Source organism: Dreissena polymorpha, chromosome 11, assembly GCF_020536995.1.
Source record: "Dreissena polymorpha isolate Duluth1 chromosome 11, UMN_Dpol_1.0, whole genome shotgun sequence".
In the NCBI taxonomy this organism is placed as follows: domain Eukaryota; kingdom Metazoa; phylum Mollusca; class Bivalvia; order Myida; family Dreissenidae; genus Dreissena; species Dreissena polymorpha.
The window spans coordinates 62,021,206-62,043,127 of NC_068365.1; the positions used below are offsets into that span (position 1 = coordinate 62,021,206).

At 33.2% G+C, this 21,922-nt stretch overlaps 1 protein-coding gene across 4 annotated transcripts in view; it reads left to right on the forward strand.

The window, feature by feature from the left end:
* LOC127850178 (uncharacterized) overlaps positions 1-3,411 on the forward strand; it is a 61,508-nt gene extending 58,097 nt beyond the window's left edge. For all 4 annotated transcript variants that reach the window (XM_052383002.1, XM_052383001.1, XM_052383003.1 and 1 more), the window contains 2 exons: positions 1,335-1,438; positions 1,765-3,411. In XM_052383002.1, coding sequence (XP_052238962.1) covers positions 1,335-1,438; positions 1,765-2,600 — 940 coding nt within the window. In that variant the 3' untranslated portion in view covers positions 2,601-3,411. The remainder of the gene's footprint in view (positions 1-1,334; positions 1,439-1,764) is intronic.
* The last annotated feature ends 18,511 nt before the right edge of the window (positions 3,412-21,922 follow it).

A 21,922-nucleotide genomic window follows, 5' to 3' on the forward strand; every position in this document is an offset into this window, starting at 1 on the left:
CGCCACTCGGCATAAAAGGCACTACACGTTCTAGTAGATCTGTGTTGATTAAGTGATTGATTTGGATTTCTCTCAGACCCTTCATCATATTTTATGCCCTGCATTTCACTCAACATGAACTGTTTGTGCCAGTATTGTGTAAGTAAAGTCTGTTTTCTGTTTTTTATTTACATTTTTGTTACCTGAAACATATTTATTTCCGGGTAACTCGGAGGATTTCTACAGTGAATGTCATCGTGCAGCAGACCGATATGGCAAAGAAATGGACAAAGCTGTAGTAGATCTGGCAGTGGGAAGTCTGTACACTAATATCAAGGTACATTTTAAGACTTTATATTTGACATGTTTGATTCTGACCAGACTGCGTGGACGCATAACCTGGTCTGGAGCTTATATGGTATACGGCCCGTTTTCGCATGACACAACTCACTTTGTAATGGGAGGTCTGAAAAACGATACGTATCACTAAAGAATTTTTTTAACCAATCATAAGTTTAAATTGCATTGAAAAATAATAGCGCATGATTGCATACTTACATGTAATCGATGAATTTCATCGCGTTAGACAACACATTGGACAAAAAACCGACAGATGGAGCGATATAGATATCTTTCAGTTGTCTATTGTATGTAATGCCTGAATAGTACAAAATGTATTTAAATGTATATATAACAATGTTTATACTGATTAATTTAATAATGTGTACCCGTTGTTTACACTTAAATTGTGGGTAAATCATTTATTGATACAGTTTAATTTTATCTCAGGGGAATCTGAATGATGGCCGCATCAAATACATCGCGGCGTTTAGCATATTGAAAGGCGCTGGAAAGTCGTTACAGCTCGCAACTGCGCATCAGCGAATCGGATACAACCTGATGTTACAGGATCAAGACGAGAAGGCTATAAAGTACGCATTGTTTGTCCATTTTTATTTCTTACGCATTTCCTCCGGTCGTTTCCTGGTTTTCAGGCACAGCAATAGAAACAACAAAGTTAAAAAAACGAAATTCCTGTAACAGGACTGTCTGTCGTGTCAATAGATGTGATCCTAGCTTTGATACAACAAACGCCACTGATTCAAAAATAGTTTGTATTTTTACGATGGTTAAATACACTTTTTAAAACCGAATAAGACAGATTTATATTTGAATCTGGTTTTGTTTATTAGTCTAACTACTTTTGAGTAAAAATCACGTAGACCTCACCCATCATTATAAGAGGACATATTTAACCAAAATCATATATTTTTGAATGTACGGTATTATTGTTTATTGTGCCTTGTATAAATAATCTTTTGTTCAGACCTAACAAGATTCAATGATTTCTACAGTCACTTCAAGAAGTCTTTGGCAATTTCGCTGGTATCAGGGAAGCCATTCGAACTCATTGCTCTGCAGTCATTAAACAGTATGGGAATTACGCTTTCCAAGCTAGGTAAGGGTGCTTTGATTATGTTCGATGCATCTAAATCGTATCTTATGATCGCGTTTAATTGATTTTAATATTTGAATACACCAAGTTGGTACAAACGCTATTAGTTTGCATTGCATTTTACCATTTACTATCGATCGATTGAACAACGTCTCGAATTATTCTGATTTATGATGGTAATGACAGTTCACCTGCCTTTAATCATAACTGTTTTCTAAACTCAGTCATACATTTCCCTAATTCTGCATATCTTAAGGAATTGAATTTCCTATCAAGTTTAAACAAGTATTCCTACTTGTAACGTAAAACATGTTTCTCATCCTAAAAAGGACGGTTCGACGAGGCCGAGAGATACCACTTCGTTTCCCTCAAACGTCGACGAAAACTTCTGGGCGAATATCACCCGAATGTTGGAATGACATTGAACAACATTGGACTCATGTATCACCAAAAGGGCGACGGAAGGTTGGCGTTACAATATTTTCAAGAAGGCCTTGAAATAAAGAAACAATCCAAGGCTCCAGATCTTTCTCTCGTTGCTTCGTTGACGGATGTTGCAAACGCATACTTGGCCGGTGGGACGTTTGATGAAGCATTAAATGCTTTAGACGAAGCGGAAGAAATTTTATCCAAGCAACGGTTACCGCAGATGCACGATATTGCGTATTTGAATGACACGAGGGGAAATGTGTATTTCAAACAGGGCAATATGGACAAAGCAGCTGAAATGTTTGAGAAAGCTGCAAGGGGACGCGAGGGCGTGTCGCCTGGTAAAACCGCCCACGTGGAAAGTTTGGTCAATGTAATGAAAGTGGCCGTTAAGAAGGGTGACAATGCGAAATGTATTAAAACTGGAAAAATTGTGCTTTCCTTCAGTGATGATGTTATTAAGCAACGTCCGAAAAGTCAATTTTTGACTGAGTGTTACGATTGCCTCGCAAAGGTGTACGAGGCAATGGGGGACGTCGCAAAGGTCAGGGATATGTTGACCAAGATCAAGACGGAACTTTTGAGGCTGGAATATCTTTACACGTGCGATTGCAATGAAGGCCAGGTAGGTAAAATACGGCAAAAGCTGGCGGACATTGAGTGCAAGCTGATAAAAAAAAACACGATGAGCTTACACACACACAGACAGTGCGATGTGATTACAACTTGCCAATGATTTTATCCAATCGTGCTTTAACATTCAAACTCGGACGAAGTGAAAGCGAAGTAATCTATGTTGCTTTAGTGTTTACTGACAGAATATCTGCAAATAGTGCAGAATTTATATTTTGTAAACTGTTAAATACAAGTCAGTTGTTTGATTTTGCGTTTTGTTGTTAGTAACTTACTGATGCATTATGTTAAATTTTAAATTACATGAATCAATTAAATACCAGATTTGTAATCAGGGTAATCTTCACAATATATATGTCTTATTGAGTATAATTTACATACATTTTACACAACTTTTATTTTCATTGTGCCAGTGTTACTTGTTTTTCCAAACAACAGTGTACATGTATTTTTGTTACATATTAAGGGTGTTCTACTAAGTTCGCTTATCACCATGTCTTTTTATATATTTAAACCTTTCGACCTTTGTCATGCAATAAAATAAAAACAGCATCATTTAAATGTTTTTCAAACGATAATGTATAATGTACGAAGCAGAACACTTATGAGTTCACTCTAAAAATACGAGAGTTTTCTTCATCGAATAACAATAGGCTTTGAATTTTGAAGTGAAGTGAATGTAAGTAAAATACAATCTGTGTAAGTATTTGGTAGATTTTGGATAACATGTAGAGTATATTTAATGTTAAATGTTACTCTTTCGCATACCATGATTGCGTTCTTGATGTTTACTATATATTTATTCGAAGTATTACATTTTTCATTAAAAAATATTAATTATTATCAATGTTATATATTTGGCATATGTACTGATGCATATATATGTAGTTTATGCTAATACAGAAATGCACGTCCTCCTCTTTGCTGAATACAAGTTATTATCCATTGACATATATGTTCAAATGTGTATCAAACTGACAACAAAAAGAAATGTGAACTGATACATCGGTTACACATTTCGTGTATCTCGCTCGCTGCAAAATATTCATTTATTGAGGTCGGCGTCAGATGAATGCGTTCTATGTATAGATAAAGACGCTCTAGTATTATGATTAAGATTGGAATCGATAACTGCTATCTAGTCCACCACCCGTTTATTTAATGCATGAGACGAATAGCATCATATGTGAAACAGAACAATACATAGACAATTTAATTTTAAGGGAGGATAAAAGCGATATGCTTTGCATGGCGCACAAAGACCCGTTTATAAACATGTACTAAAGTTGCCTGCATTGAACCTTAAACAATCAAATGCGAATCAGTAATATGATGAAGTATGAATTTCAATATATATTAGCATTTGTACGTTAACTTATACAAGTGCTTAGCATATCTAATAAAGAACAATATAAACAACTTATAAATTCAGAGAAGTATACACTAGGTATTGTCTTTGAAAGGCGTACAAAAACATGCGTCTTTACTGAGGTTTTGTGTATTGTACCTGAACGAATCGCATGGCTAATCTGTAATATAATGTAGTGTGAACGTATATTTATACTAGTAATTTTGCACTGGGTGTTTTCAATATAGAAAATCGTAACTGTCTGACATCATTTAAAAAACACGCCGGCATGGGCTGTATGCCTTATAGTTAAAATAGAAAAGCCTATATCAATGGGCGCGTAAACGTCTGTTAAATTCTGTTTACAGGCATAGGCATTTGTTTTTCAAACCAACAGCTTAATACATAAACTTGAAGAACCTTTTTGTTTGATAACATTTTCAACAAAGGTACGTTAAAATCATTCATCCATGATGCTCAATGTATCAACTTGAAATTTTGAACAATTTGGTTTTATAAAACTAAAAGCTAAATGAAATGACAATCATTCATTTATGACATTCTGACACTGATAGACCATGTGAACATGTCGTTTTCTTGTAACGCACTTGCACATTGAAGTATGCGCGCGATATTGACTGTGTTCGGTGTATTATTATTTCTTAAACATATTATCACTGAAACAAGAAAGCAAAACATTCTTTTATCAACTACATGTCGTAACCTATAAGTTTGTACATGGTCGTTGGGTCATGCAGGTTACACTGACCAGTGATTAACTCGAATTTAGCACATATAACGTTTTGTTTTGCAATTGTCAAAGCGGTAGACTGGCCGAGTGCGATCTCTTGCGACATGTTTAAATGCGGATTCATTTATGTAATCATAATTTGTCTTCATCATTATCCGTGTAATAGTAATAGACGTATACCGCGATTAAGCTATTTATTATTGTTGTAACCCGTTTGAGTTTTATTTTGGTTAACGGATGCTTGAATATATATATATATATATATATATATATATATATATATATATATATATATATATATATATATATATATATATATATATATATATATATACACGTTCAGTTGCGATTAAACATCTTATCGTTAAACTCATAACGCCATACTTATATTGTTTTCTTTGTCACAAAGACGCCCAGAGCCAACAAATATATTAATGTAATTGAAATGCCTTAATGTTGGACAAAACTTGAACATGCATATTTAACAAATACCAGTCTTTTACTTCTGCTTGGATGATTAATTCGTTTAAAAGGCAATTTTAAAACAATCAAATTCGTTCAATTGATTTCCCCCGCGAAATAAATTGGTTTAAAGATGGGCGCAAATCCATTCATGCATGGTAAAGTAATGGCTGAATTATGAAATATTCATTAATGTTGTGATATTGGACCTCAATGTTTGATCTTGAACTTACCTTTAGGTTTATGGGTGTTGCATGTGACTCAGCCCAGATGATTGAGAACCACTGTGGTATGTTGCACAAAAGTGGCTCATCTGTTATTGGAGATACCGCTTTAGACAGAGAAGTCCTTTATTAAAAAAGATATTTTCAAGTAAAAAAATGGCCAAAACTTTGTTATTGACAAATGTTTTGCGTTGCAATTTGACAAGCGTCACTGTCTTATCACTTTAGACAAACTCATACCAAGTTTCAATGAAATCTGCTTAGGCAGTTCAAAAATGTGGCTCCAGAAACAAAATGTTGCTTATTGTCAGGTAAAACTGGCAAAAACTTCGTCATTTGCGAATTGATGTTAACGGCATTTGATTTTTATCATACTCTTATCCAATAATACGCTCATACCAAGTTTCAATATTATGGCTCTAGGCTCAAACGTGTTCCGCATGGACGGAATTGTGGAATGAATGCGGGATGGATGGTCGGATGGATTGAAGGACGGATAAACGTAAGGACGGACGGACTGAAAACAACACAATTATATCCGTCCGTCTATGGCGGGATATAATTAAGTCGTTCTCATCGACATGTAACAAGCTATCACAGATGGTGAGAAATCACACATATTGCACGTGTAGCGAATATCACAGTCTTAAATTAATTATAAACAAAAAGATCCAACAACACTACATGTGTCGGGAGTTATTTAACTATCAATTGATTAACCCATTTAAATGGTAAAGAGTATAATTGAAGAGTTATCATATACATGCCTCTAGATAATATGGATAATGTTTTGCATTGCAAAATTATTGATGATGATTGTTTAAATGTTTCTAATCACAGACCGGTTCTGGTGAAATTACTTATGCCGTTGTGTGAAAACCCATTTATATTTGTTCCGAGAATAAAATGGTAAACGCTGACTGAACATGAAATATACCAATTTCAGACTTCTCTAGAAGACGATAGAGCTCTTCGAGAACTTGAAATTCAAGAACTAGATACATCCGGAATCGATGGAGCGTATCGGACTTATGCTAGTTCTCTTCACTCTGCCTCCAAGTTATTACCCGTGCGAAAAGTTCCTTCAGCCGTTTTGGAATACAGATTTGAAGCTGGCACATAAGCGCTCACGAGAATTGTAATGCTAACGGTGTAGGCAAGGTCATCGGCGTAATTCAAGTTATGAACAATACAGACAATACAAACAATCAAAATCTGACTTCCGGAGACTACCTGTGGCACTCAAACCAGTTCATGCTGCAAATAGACCAGGATCTGAACAAAGCGGCTGAAATGGACATCACACGATTCTAGAAAATTTAAAATTCCAGGATAAGATTGAATGTGACATATGAAAGAACTGACAAAAAATTTAATAAAAAGATATACTTGGGCGTAAGGGTTGTGATGTCGACAATCGAAACCAACAGCGTTATAACTAGTCACCCAAAAGATGCCATCAAAGACTGTCCAAACGGTAAAGCCACTGGATGTGATATCATAACATTGACTTCTTGCGGTAGATATCCTTTCGCCCATAGCAATCGATTCCACATATATGTTGCGAAATGTTTAGTGAAATTTATTACGGGTGTAATAATAACACTTAATAAAGGGCGGTAAAAATCGAAAAGACGACCAAAACAACTATCGAGCGATATCATTGACTTCGATGCTGTTGAAGATGTATGATACGATACTTCTGCAATGTTGACTTCGCAGCTAATTGAGCAAAGTGGGGATTCCAGGTGCAACTTAGTAACGTAATGACGTCATTTGTAATGCGCGAAAGTGTGTTTTACGCCCGTTAAAACAAAAAAGTGTTATACGTCTGCTTCCTGGATTGCCGCTAGGCTTTCGACCGAGTCTTGCACGGAGGCCACATTTACAAGTTAACGGAGGCCTCCATTGACACCACTAATATAGCAGAATTGTACCGGACATCACACGTTGCTTGAGGTATAACGGTCAAATATCAGAAGCCTTCCAAGTTAAACAGGGAACCAGACAGGGAAGCAAACCATCAACGATCCTGTTTCAGACTTTCATCAACGACCTAACTAAAGAACTGACGGAGAGTGGGAACGGATTCGATGTGTTTAATATGAACATTTGTTCACCGACGGTTGCGGACGGTTGCTGATGACATGATTCTGATGTCAGTATCCCGCCATGGGCTACAATTAATGTTATCTATTTGTAACGAGCACTCTAAGAAGAGGCGGTTCAAGTATGCGTTATCGCCAGTAATGACTGTGTGCGGTCTTGTCGTAAAAGAAAGTGGTAGTTTGGAACGCAACAATTAATTGAAGTTAAGGTGTACAACCATTTAGGACTTATACGCGACTTACATGCTTTCTAAAACCAAATCACTTTACGACGCTAGCAAAAACAGAAGTTTGGCTACATTCAGAGAATAAAGTTCCTAAATATACTGCATAGTGGGTTACATCCAGGAGGTTTGAACCCACTTTCACTTAAAATGTTATACGAATCAGTGGTTATACATAAAGCACTTTACGGATGTGAACTTGGAATACATGCACAGCAACGGACATTAAAAGGCTTAAGGTAGGCCACAGGTTTTTGTAAGCACATACAGTCATTTAAACTGTCTACCAGCACTGACTTTTAACGCGCAGTGTTAGATTTTGAATCTATCGAAACAGGTGTTGACGCAAGGAAGCTTATATTTTCGGACTGTTATGCAGTCTTCCTTGTAGATCCTTGGCCAAGCACGTGTTTCTGAAGAGACTGACGCGATTTCGTAATCTTTATTACCAATGCCAAACATTGATCCCATATATATTTAGGTAACTTCAAAAAAACAATCTGAACAATTTCAAAATATGTATTTGAGCAGTGGGACCGTTGTTATGAAAATTCAGTGGAAGAGAATTTTCCGGAGAAACGTAACAAGCCATCCAAAGAAGCCAGGTTCTCGGAAATATGCACTCAAAGTTCAGGTTTGTCCGACATTATGCCGAAGGAAGGTAACCCATATTTGCCTTATGCAATCGCGAAATCTAATCCGGAGTTGCCGCCCATAGTGAAATCAGTGAATAGAGTGGTAGGGCGTATGCTATCACGATAATAAGCGGAACAGTGGCACAAGTGCTAAAGATGTTGTGACAATATGGTTAAACATTTATTTTTCTTCTGCCCGTATAATAATCCCGACATAGAAAGCATGATTGCACTCGTCATTCAAACCTGCGGTGTAGACGTCTACTTGTAATGGTGCAGTTTACCGCTTGCACAACATTCAGATGTATTAGTGGGTAAAACGTTCCTCAACGCAAGCGCGTCAAGCTTTACAATACAATACACGTTATATAGTGGGGTTAAAAGGACACGTTTAACTTATAACATTCTTGCGCGGGCACTCTGATCGCAAATACTTAACAAAATGTGTTGCAGATTTTCATAACTTGAATACCAGTACTTGATTTAATTCCATGCCTATAAATAATAGTTCAAACGTATGTGTTTATCGCTGACGACGTGTTATATATCGTACTATGTATACATATTATGCTTATGCTTTTTGTTAACTATTGTAAATTGTGTCTAATGATTTGTTCAGCTCTTCATGTAATTTGAGGAAACTAAGATATATATATAGCCAGCAACAGGCCTATTGCAAGGTATAGCTCCTGAATATTCATACGAGCCAAATTATTTTTTTATGGATAAACGTTATGTTTTCCTGGAGTGAGAACCCACCAAAGATAATCAAATTGATTAAAAAATTAGAAATATATTTCGCGTTTTCATCATTTGAACTTGTCAAAAGATTAAACCAAACCTACAAAATCAAAATCTTTACTTACCACGGACGTATGTAAGATTGAAAAATGTTGCGTTAGAAAGGTTTCAAAGTGTATACAGTTTCGAGGTAATTACGCAGGCTATGATTATTTCATCTCCTCTGCAAACAATATAATATGCCGCCAGATATATTCAAAACATACATTTTCTGGATAATTTCATTGCGTATTGCTGTCAAATTAACTAATATATATTGTATTGCTTTTCTTTTTCGATACATTAATGCTATACTAACATTAATGATGTTGATGTAAAACCAATGGCTGTGTGTTGCTGCACAGACATAAAACTTATGTTGACATACATATCTAGATTTCAAATTGAACCTTTTCCCTAATACGAACCTCTTCTCACACATTTGCTGAAAAGGACGTATTAAAACACTGCCCTAAATGGTGAATTTGCAAATTCACATTTTGACTAAATTGTATTTAAATCGATGAAATATTTCGTTTATTATTTTATCAATATTGTTTTGCGTTTGTTTACTTTGGCAACATGGAATGGGTTGAAAGTGTATAATAAAGTACTATAAGAGATAAGAATACCACTTTACTCTATTTCAGTTTATTCCAAATCAACAAACTGAAAAAGCAACGTCAAATAATAATTTGACAAGGGTTTTGCAACCATTACTAAAACCTAAAGAAATAGTGATTATCAGACGGCGGCGGGTGCATACCATAAATACGCAGAAACATTGACTGGTAACAATGACAAAAAATAACAAAATAAAACCAAATGCATTCAATATACAATGCTTAATTTACATTTACCAGTCATTTTGTCCGTTTAAACCTACAAACAAAAATCTACAAGTGCAAAAGACTTAACATGAACCGTTTGACTATTGCAAATAGTCACCAGTGAATACATCTCTATATAATAATAATGTTACATTGTTCACAAAACACGTTTGATACTTGTGTTGTTGCTTTTAAAGGCATCCTAAAACTGTGGAAGAGTTAATAATGTAAATGGCCAAAGTGTATTGGATACTATCATTTGCGGCTTGCAACCGACACCATTTGAAAACATAGTGACTTAATGAGAAATAATTCTAAACAAGCAATGTTTTCTGCTGTCACAAATTTGTCAAGGGCTTATGATGTATATAACATAAGATTTTAATTGATGTCTGTAATTGAATAAAATGATTCAAAGTGGACCGCTGCAACTTGTAAAAGGTACAAAGAAGGGAGACTTAGATCTTGAGTGTAGGTAAGAAAATTTTGTTTTTGATGCAATGACGAAGTTTTAATGACAAGAATGTAACTGAGAGCTGAAAAAGCATCATTAGTTTTTCTGAATTCATCTTGCTTAAGCAATTATTACTACCAGCAGAATATGATTTCTATCAGCTACACACATGATGAGTGTAATCCGTATATCAAGCCATATTTAATGGTACTTACTCACTTTCTTTTGAAAATGTATGTTTATCCTCGCTCAATATAATATTTGGATGTAAATTGAAAATGCATGTAGTCAAACAATTGTATCATAAGACGTTTCCTCCAATAAGAGGACGATTCCATGTAGAACAGTTAAATTTGACGGTCAACAAATATATCAAAAATGTATATTGTATAAGGAACAGAAATGAAAGTGGCATACTGGAACAATAATGAATGAAGTATCAGATAATTACTTAAATATTGTTAATCAATTCATTAAATCGGTTGCACAAGCAGAGAATTGTCTTTTGATTGCAACCGAAAGAAGTTTAAACCTAGTGACTTAACGTGAAATAGATCAAAATGAGTATTTTTTTTTTCGTCACTAGGTTTTAAAGGCAATCATGTAGTAAACACCAAAACTAGTTATCTGTCTTAACTATAAAATAGATACTGTAATACCATCAAATTGTATATTTATATTGTATCTGTCATTTGGTAAGCTAACATACTATACTATAAATACATGTAGTGCTAAACAAATTTATATGAAATAAAACAGATGAACCAAAAATATAATATATACAATATGACATTCCATTGGCTTGAAGCAACACGGAACCAATTCAAATTGAAAACAGGGCTTTAGTCCAGTATTGCTTCAGGCAAAACCTCCACCCATGTAGGATAAATATTAAACAATTAAAACATTTAATTTGGTCAAATGTTTCTGTTATTAAGTTTTTAACTTACTTTACTTTGCAATGTCTCTATTTACACAATTTTGAATCATTTTCTGACAACTATGGTTTTTCGGTCTCATTTTATCAAACTTAATTGTACCTTCCAATTGCTTGATTAAACGGGGTCTTATTCGAACACACATAAGCCTGACATTCTGACATTCCATGATAACTAAAATACTGTTGATGTGATGTAAAAAGTATTCAAAAAGTAGTTAATTAAATGGTATGGTGCAGATGTATTACAATAAGTGTATATGGAGGATGAAAGCAAACAGGTCAAATGAATACCTTAATACATTCCACGCCTGTAAAATTTAAGAAAAAGATAAGAGAGACCTATATCTTAGATACGCTGTATAATGATTATTAATTTTTCCAAAATATTGTATTTCAAAATTCAAATCAAATACATATATTATATGTGCAATAACACAATAATGTTATGCAATCAGAGACAATAAACAACAAACATATTAAGCACATCTTAGTTTATCTGTATAATATAAATCAATGACTTTTTAGGTAATCTACATAAGCATCTGCCTGTAACTTTCCTGTTTTAGTATAGTCATAAGGATTGAAATATTACTCTTGTTAATATACACGAGTAACAACCAAGATCATATCTTTAAATGCGGTAACTCAACATAATGGAACACGATCAGATTTGCTTAATGTAAACAGACCTTTACAGTTTAATTACGTTGTGTTAAATGGAAAGAAAGCTTCAGTTTTTGAACTTACAGAAATACAGACATGTTTACATCATTGACTCAGGGTAACACTTTAATCGTAATAAAATAGCATGAAATTTTGTGATTTTTATATAGAATATTGTCTTTTTGCACCAGCTTCTTTTTCAGTATAAGTTGTAATAATAGTGGTAAAAAGGGTTTGCTAATGTGATGGTAGGAAAAGATGATTACTATTTTTTCACAACTTTATCTATTGCTTTTAGTACCTCTGTATAATTAATGAAATGTATTTTAAAGTCATACATTCTATTTTATTCATCAACATAAATAAAGGCTCCGTTTGTTCAATATATCACCTATACCATTAATTCCAGCAATGAACCATGATATAGAAAAACTTGTATTTCCAATCAATATATTTGGGTTTTAAAAAAGTGAATATTATATCAATTCTTCCGTATTTATTCTAATTGACCACAATAAAATGAGAAGCTTTTTAAAACATATAATTAAAAAGGGTTTGACATTTTGTTAGAAATATTTAAAGCATAACGATAACTGCAATTGAATAATATATACGTATCAAAATATCAGTTTTGTGATACCTATCCAATTTCCCTGAAAAGGGTTAAGTTTGTTGTAATAAAATTATTTGCACTGGTGGAATATATGGACTATATGCATCCAAATAAACTTTATTTTACTATGCACACCACAAAACAAGTTGAATAGAAGACTTTATTGAATTTAAAATGGCATTGGGTAGGTTGTGCAAGGATATGAACAGGTGATTGAATATTCGGTATTAAAATTCATTTCTTCCAATTTTTCAGGATATTTTCCATTAAAAATTGTATTTTAAGCATTTTTACAGGCCAGCCTGGAAATTAATTACAAGCATTTTAAAGTTGTATTGCATCGAATTTAAAATCTCGTTGGTTTTTATAGAATAGGTACTATATTTGTGCTGATACGTAAAACATTTGTTTTATCCATATTTACATGAACACTAAACATATTTGCAAATTTCTGTATAACAGTAAGTTTTTCATTTAGGGATTGTTCAGTACCGTCAAATTAAATAGTAGTATCGTCAGTAAACTGGGACAATTTATGTTAAATTCCATGAATGACTTTACCTTTAATGCTGTTGTTATCTCTCAATACCAGTACAAACAATAGGGCGCAGATGATTAATATGTAACATAAGAGGGGATTTCCGTGTCTGAAGCCCAAAAGGAAAAATGTTGATATGAAACCTCAGAAAGAAACAGCTCATTCAAAACCTTTATATGAAACCTTTAACAAACGTTTTATGTTAGGACCGAAATTAAGGATGGAAAGTGTATTTTGTACAAAGGACCTTTGCTATATGTTTTAACATTCTTGAAGCTTCATCTTAAGTTTTCTTCACATTGTTATAAAATGGTTCACTTCTACAACATTTTTTTTGCTTATAAATAGATTGAAAATAAGATCAATCATGGATACCTATTTGGTCAGCTATTTCACCAGTTTCGTCGTTTGTATGTATATAAATGTTATATATTTAAATGGATAGTGTGTATTGAAGTTTAATATCATCATTGTTTTTTATTTCCTGTACATACGTTATTTTTGACAGTAGAGAATTATTATGTATCCAAAGACCTGGTTTGTGAGAAAAGTTTCTGAATGTTAAGTTTAAATAATGATTGAGTGATCCGATTAAAAACTTGATTAAATTCCAGTAGTCTTAAAGTGTTGCAAGAAATCTAATGTGATTAAAAATAGATCCAGCCTAGCTTGTTGAATTGGATTTTTCTACGCCATTTGAATCTTTTGTGTTGACTGGTTATGTTGCCGGGAGGTATCTACACGATTGTAGGATTTCATTATTTCTAAAATTTTATGTCAAGCTTTAAGGTTCTTGACCGTTTTGTAATTGAAACAATACAATTCAGGATCCATAACTAAGTAAAATCACCACATATAATAAAAGCCTCATTTTCAAGTCGTTAAATTACTTAAAAAATACCAGTAAAAAGAGGGCGAGTCAGTTTTGGGCCCATATGAATTAAGCAAAGTTAAGCGCAAGAAAATTACCATGCAGATCAGCACCAGAGCTGTGTAGTTCAAAATTCGCGCAATTGGATATTCAAATACCCGTTCCTCTATTATTAATAGAAGAGTAGCTTAAACAGCAGTCAATCCCTATTCCAAATAAATAGTGTTATACATCTTAGGCGTAAAATGAGTGGCCTGAAACATATATTAGCCTTTTATACTTTTAAGTACTTAAACACCTTAAGCCTCTTTAATTTCCGATTAAATCAGCTACAGTTCAAGGAAACAATGTTCAGATCGTAATGGTTATATTATTGTAATATAAGATTGATTGAAACGTGCATAAAAAAAGTGTAAAACACCATTTTAACATTTGAATTAATTCATCATAAACATATGCAATAACATAAAAAGGGGTGTATTGGAACTTGTTCTACATTTCGTTACACTTTATAAATTTCTTTTAATGTATTTGTTGCCCACCATACTTTTCCAAAAGAAATGTTTTTATTTTTACTCAAGTTGTCAACACTTTTTGCTGCAAAAATGACACTATAAAGGAACCTTTGTTCACAGTTGAGTTATAATTAATAATATTCTAACACTATATTCAAAAGTGATGTATATTCAAGATTGTGTCGTAAGAGTAATAAATAAAAGAAGGAAATAAGTCTAACGACTTCAAGAAAACATTGGTTTATAAGGTTAGAAAATGTTATCATTTATTCTTAAAAAAAAATAAATTAGAAATTGATTGTGCATATATCTCTGAAGGAAATGTTATTTGAGTTGTTCATATCATCTAAACGCTGTAGAAAATACTGATATAAATAAATATTAGTTTACAATACCAAACCTACCATGAAAACTAACCTTTCTAATCTTTATGGCATACATGTATATATATCGATACGCATCGACTAAATTAAATCTAGTTATAATTATTAATAGTATGTTTGAACCTATTAATCATACATAATCACATATGTATCCAAACGAGTGTTTAAAACACACATTCAATCACCAATTAGAAAAACGTGTCTGCTGGTTCACATTAAAGACATATACATCTACATTCAATAATTCTCCGTCTGACTGAAATGACTCCACAATTTATAAACAAGTTCAATAATTGAATTTATTTATATCTGTCATCAACAAAACTCCAAAATTGTATAATTGAGATTTAACACATATTTAAATGTTTTAGCTGTAGCAAAATTATTCTTTTGAATCTTTTGCAACTAGACCACATTCAAAATGTTTACACATATACAGTTACGCAATGATATTTGTTTATCTTTAAAAATGAAGCCATTTATATGTTAAAATATTTTTGTTAAGGTTTTGAATAAAAAGCACCACACGACATGTACCGTACACTTAATGTACAGCTTCACTTTACATATGACTGAAACATAAACGTTTTATGTCGAATGTAAAACTGACAATAAACCTTGAGGGGTAATTAAAATCTTTTAAAACGGGTCATTGTAATACACCGAAAAGTAATATGCATGCACTAGAGGTAATCAAAAGACCAAAACATTCATGAATGGTTTAAATTCTATATACCTCCGGATGTTATGTTGGTAAAACGAGCAGACATACAAATAAAAACGTTCTTTATTCGACTGTGGCTTAGCGGTTCAGCGCGTTTTTAAATACATGACCTGATGTTACACATGTAGATATAAACAAATGATTGTATTACATGTAGTAAGCGTTTAAACCTAGCAAGATTGTGAAACTGTTGCTTGTTTTAGTTATGTCATGATATGTAATTATAGAAAAAAAAATATTTTAATCAGATGTCAGGCATTTGTTAGTGCTTTTTAAACAGATTTTGATATGATAGACATGAAGGAAAACAACACATACGTGATGTATATAAAAGGTAAGTATATTTAACACTATATTTTTACATTTTATTATGTAATTATATCCTTTTTGTTTGCATTTGTCACCCGTAAATTATTATTCTCTGTTTGATTTCGTCAATATTATTAGAGATAACAGACGAGTATTCGTACGACCGTAAATTCTTTGTTTTTCGTTTAAGTATATTTTTGATGTTTATTTTCAGATGTGCAAAAAGACAAGTTAAATTTTACAAATTGACGAAGAACTTAATTTTGTGAACGTAAGGTAAACTCAAGCCACGACTCGCTGGTATTAAAAGGAATACAATTACTCCACAGAATTCAACATGGGTGTATGATTAGCTGAAATACAACGGGGATAAATACTCTTAAAAATGTAAAGCAAGAGGATTACTATTTTGAATTTCAAAACTAAATAATAATTCATTATAATGCAAATGGAGGTAATTACTAGTTGTAATTCAAAGGGAGATATCAAAACTACCTTTATCTTCTTCCCAGCACCCTACCACACTTTCCTTCACCTCCATATGTCAACTTAAAATTTGTTGTTTTACAATTTAAACACTATACACGCAGTATGTCTCTTTCCTAAACTGTTATTATTGTTTAATGATCAAATTCCGATCATGTTCGCCTGAAAACATGTAATTGTATTTGTATAGGGAGAAGAACCATATAAGACATTGTCTTTCGTTCTTATCCTTTTCAAACATGTTCATTGTATAAATGTTACATGTAATGCTAAGTAATAACAAATTGCTTGAAATAAATATGTTTAAACTAAAGGGAGATAATGAAGCGCTGGTCTTTGTGACACATTATAATGCAAAAGAGACTAAAGAAGGCGTATAATTCACAGGAAGAATTCACAGGAAGACAATGGCTTTTAAGAATTCTAAGCAAAATAATATATGGCTTATTCCGTTACTGACAATATATACGGTTCGTTAACAATTCTTTTAAATAAGACAAGAAGAATTCACAAGAAGACAGTGGCTATTAAGAATTCTAAGCAAAAAAATGTATGGCTTATTCCGTTACTGACAATATATACGGTTTGTTAACAATTCTTTAAGATAATTGATTAGTACTGTTTCGCCTTAATTAATACCGCGGTAAGATTCAGTATTGCATGAAAGAAAATTGTGATAAGCAGGTCGTTAAGCGTTTTCTTCTGTATCAAATCCCCACAACAGTAATTAAGCATTTTTTCTCGGCATGGAAAATTACTTTGAGGCACGGTTTGCCGGTCGAAAAGTTGAACTCCGCGATTTGCAAGCCGCATGGAACAAAAAACTAAAAATGTAAAAAAAACGAAAATACGACACAAATAACTATCAGGCGATATCCTTGACTTCGACGCTATTGAAGATATGAAACGATACTTCTGCAATGCTGGTTTCGCAGCTGATTGAGCAGAGTGAAGTTTCCAGGAGCAACTTAGTAACTTAATGACGTCATTGGTAATGCGCGAAAGTGTGTTTTACACCCGTGAAAACAAAAACGTGATATACGTCAGCTTCCTGGATTGCCGCCATGTGTCTTGCACGAAGGCCATATTTTCACGTTAACGGAAGCCGCACTTGACACTACAAATATAACAGAATTGTACCGGGACATCACACGTTACTTGAGGTATAACGGTCTAATGTCAGAAGTCTTCCAATTTAAACAGGGAACCAGACAGTGAAGCAAGAAGTGTATCAGACCGTCATCAACGACTTAATTAAAGAACTGACGGAGTGTGGGAACGGATTCGGTATGTTTAATATGAATATTTGTTTACCGACGGTTGCAGATGACATGATTACGATGTCAGTATCCCGCCATGGGCTAAAATTCATGATATATATTTGTTGCAAGTACTAAAGCAGTTGCGGTTCGAGTATAACTCCGACAAGTGTTGCGTTTATTGACAGTGTGCGATCTTGTCGTGAAATAAAGTGTTGGTTGGGAGCGCAACAAGTAAATGTAGTTAAGGAGTACAAGCACCTAGGTATTATAAGCGACGAGTCGCTTTCTAAAACCAAATCACTTTACAGCGCTAGCAAAAAACTTCGAGGAAAGTTCCTACACATACTTAATAGTGGGTTCCAGGAGGTTAAAACCCACTTTCACTTAAAATGTTATACAAGTGGTTATACATAAAGCACTTTGCGCATGTTAACTTAGGAATACATGCACGCCAACGGATTTTAACTCGCAGTGTTCGAATGATGTTAAATCTATCGAAGCAGGTGTTGACGCACGGAAGCTTATATTTTTGGACTGTTATGCAGTCTTCCTTGTAGATCCTTGGTTGCTGCATAGACATAACAAGTATGTTAACATATATGTAATTTATTATGTGCATCGAGTTAAATTTTGAAATTTAACCTTTTTCCTTATACAATCCTCTTCCCACAACATTTGCAGATAAGGACGTTTAAAAACTCTGCTCTAAATGGTGAATTTGCTCATAATATGCAAAACCACATGTTGACTAAATTTAAAGCGGGTATATACGATTTTTTTATATGTGTTTAATTGTAATATATTGATAAAATATGTTACAATAACACAAAATAGGCAAGAAAAATTATACATTAAAGCCGAATTTCATAAAATGCAGCAAAGACAATTTAGCGCCCTGAGCCGATAGTGACGTACATATTTTCCTACAATAACCGAAGCTTTCGTCTTTGTATTATAAACCGTTAAACTACGAGGGGTGTCCCAGAAGTTCGTGGATTTTCGCTATAACTTATTAGTTTGCTAGCAAAAGTCAATGAAATTTACATATTATACAAACCAATTATCACGGACTTTATATATAAGCTAAAAGTGCATGAATTTCATACAGCGCGTTTGAAACGCGTTGCCATAGAGACCTCAGTAACGACATGCGGCGCACGCGTGTATTTTATTATAAGTATGAGCGTTACGCGAATTTAAATTTGGTTTAAATGTCGTTGATAAACAGAATTTACGGCAAATTTCACGTTACAGCGCCTAAGTCCTCCTTACAGCCCGGATTTGGCCCTATGGACTTCCGCGTCTTCCCGGAAGTTAAATCACAGTTGCGCGGTATTCGCTTTGCAAGTAAACAGGAACTTACAGTTGCAACAAAGCGAATCGTGTTGTCTTTTGACGCTGACTGGTATAGAGACACTTTTTACAAGTGGATTTCCCGACACATAAAGTGCATTCGCGTTGGAGGTGATTATGTGGAAAAGATTTGACAGTTGTTAACTTCATAACGTCATTGACGTTGAACAGAAACGTTACACGTGCGTCGGTGTGCGCATGTTTAAATCTCTGATATATATTTATTGTTTTATGTATTTCCATGATATTTGGAGAGTAGATTTGGAAAGGACGAAATATTCTTAACATGCTATTTGTTTGTCCATTTATGTTACCAAATGAAAGTTATAGCGAAAATCCACGAACTTCTGGAACACCCCTCGTAAGTTTAGATGCACATCGTACATGTATGGTATACATGCTGGCGAATTCGGCTGTACAGCCGTTTTCAATTTCAGAATTAAAAATCTGGCTTATTTCGCATTTTTCGACACATGTTCTTCTTAACTATTATTTTAATTTATATTGAAATATATATATAATAAGTTTTTTACACAGTTTATATAAATTCATAAATATTTGACAAAATCGTATATACCCGCTTTAAATCAATGAAATATTTCATTTATTATTTTATCAATAACGGTTCGCGTTTGTTTACTTTGGCAACATGGAAAAGGTTAAAAGTGCATAATCAAGTACTATAAGCGATACGAATATCAATTAACTCTATTTCAGTTCATTCTAAATAAAAAAAAATGAAGTAACAGTAGCAACGTCAAATAATAAATAAATAAAATGAAAATGGGGGTGTGTTTTTACTCAAGTTGTCAACGTTTTTGCTAAAAAAATGACATTATAAAGGAGTCTTTCTTCACATTTGAGCAATAATTAATAATAAGCTTATACTATATTTAAAAGTGATGTAGGTTCCAGCCGGTGTCATAAGATTATATTAAATAAAAAACGAAAATAAGTGTGATAGTATTTTTGAAATAATTAATCCTACATTACCACCAATTGTATCCAAACGAGTGTTAAAACACACATAACATTTCCAATTAGAATAAAATGTCTACTTGTTACATTAAAGACATATAGATCTGCATAAAATAATTTTCATTCTAGGCGAGTCTGAAATGACTCGATATTTAATAAACAAGCACACTAATTGCAATGCTCTGCCCTCAACATAACTCCAAAATTGTATAATTGAAATTTGACACCTATTTCAATGTTTCAGCTGTGGCAAAATTATTCCTATGAATCTCTTTCAGCAAGAACACATACAAAGTGTTCACACCTAAACAGTAACGCGATAATATTTGTATACCTTTTAACATAAAGCCATTTAACATTTTAAGATATTTGTTTCGATACACCGGTTAAGTTTTGTATAAAAAGCACGACTGAAACATACACATTAAATACCGAATGTAAAACTGACAATACACTTTGAAGTGTAATGACAATCTTTTAAAACGGGTCATTGAAATATACCGACAAATAATATGTATGCACCAGAAGTAATCAAAAGACCTTACAAAATCATGTATGGTTTAAATGCTATAAAATGGTTCAGTGCGTCTTTTGAAACATGATCTGTCGTAACACAGGTAGATGTAATCAGAGGATTGTGTTACATGTAGTAGTCGTTTAAACATAGCACGATTATGAAACTGTTTAATTGTTTTCAGTTATGTCGTGATATTCCTTTATATATATATTTGTAATCAGATGTCAAACATAGGAAAGTACTTTTTTAAACAGATTTCGATATGATTGTAATAAATGAAAACAACACATACGTGATGTATATAAAAGGTATGTATACTTCACACTATATTTTTAAGTTTATATACTGATATCCTTTTTGTTTGCATTTTGACCCGTATTAACATTATATTATGTTTTACTTCGTTAAAATTATTAGAGATTACATATGAGAATTTGTACGACCATACACTCTTTGTTTTACGTTTAAGTATTTGTTTGATGTTTATTTTTAAATGTGCAAAAGTTATGTTTTATTTTACAAATTGACGAAGAACTTGTTTTTTTAACGATAGGTAAACACAAGCCACGACTCGCTGATAATTTAAACAAAGACAATTACTTCACCAAAGAATTCAACATGAGATTATGATTGTCTGAAATACAACGGGGATAAATACGTTTAAAACTTTGAGGCAAGATGACTTCTATTTTGTATATTTAAACTTAATAAATCTATAATTCAAATGGAGATAATTACTAGTTGGAATTTAAAGGGAGATACGTACTAATTGGAATTCAAATGAAGATAATTACTAGTTGGAATTCATAAGCTGATAATTACTATTTGAAATTCAACGGGAGATAATTACTTGTTGGAATTCAAATGGGGATAATTGGAGTCAGTCTACAGTTTTGTAGCTCTATTTGCTTCAATTTCCTTTATTTAAGGTGTATGTCCTAAAAAGAATTGTTTTTGACTCCAGAAGCTGAAATGTAAGTATAAATGGTCAATATTATATTAATGTCAATTGTTTACAGTAATTCGAAACTAAGCGACCTGGATTTTAGTCAACATTTTGCACATGCTCAATGAGAAGTAAACACAGTAATTGTACGTCCTGCTTGAAGCAGCCGACATTTGACAGATTTCAAGAGTGGATTTAAATATGTTAGCAGTGCAAACACGTTTAATGGTATTGAGGGCTTATGTTTGAAATAAGTTTGAAAGCATTTGCTGTGATAGTGCAAAGCATGTTGTCCACTATGTGAGTAATCTTACCCGGAAAGATAAATGTGATTGCCGGGTTCATCTAAAAATGGGGTTTTTACGGCCAAGTTCCGAGACCACCGAAATGGTATATTTTACACCAGATATCAATTTTAAGAGCATTTCTGCATTGTGGTGTGCTTTATTTTCAAGCTGTTGATGAGCTTCACTGAATATTGTCTGAATTTATTTTCAGGTTGTGACAGGAG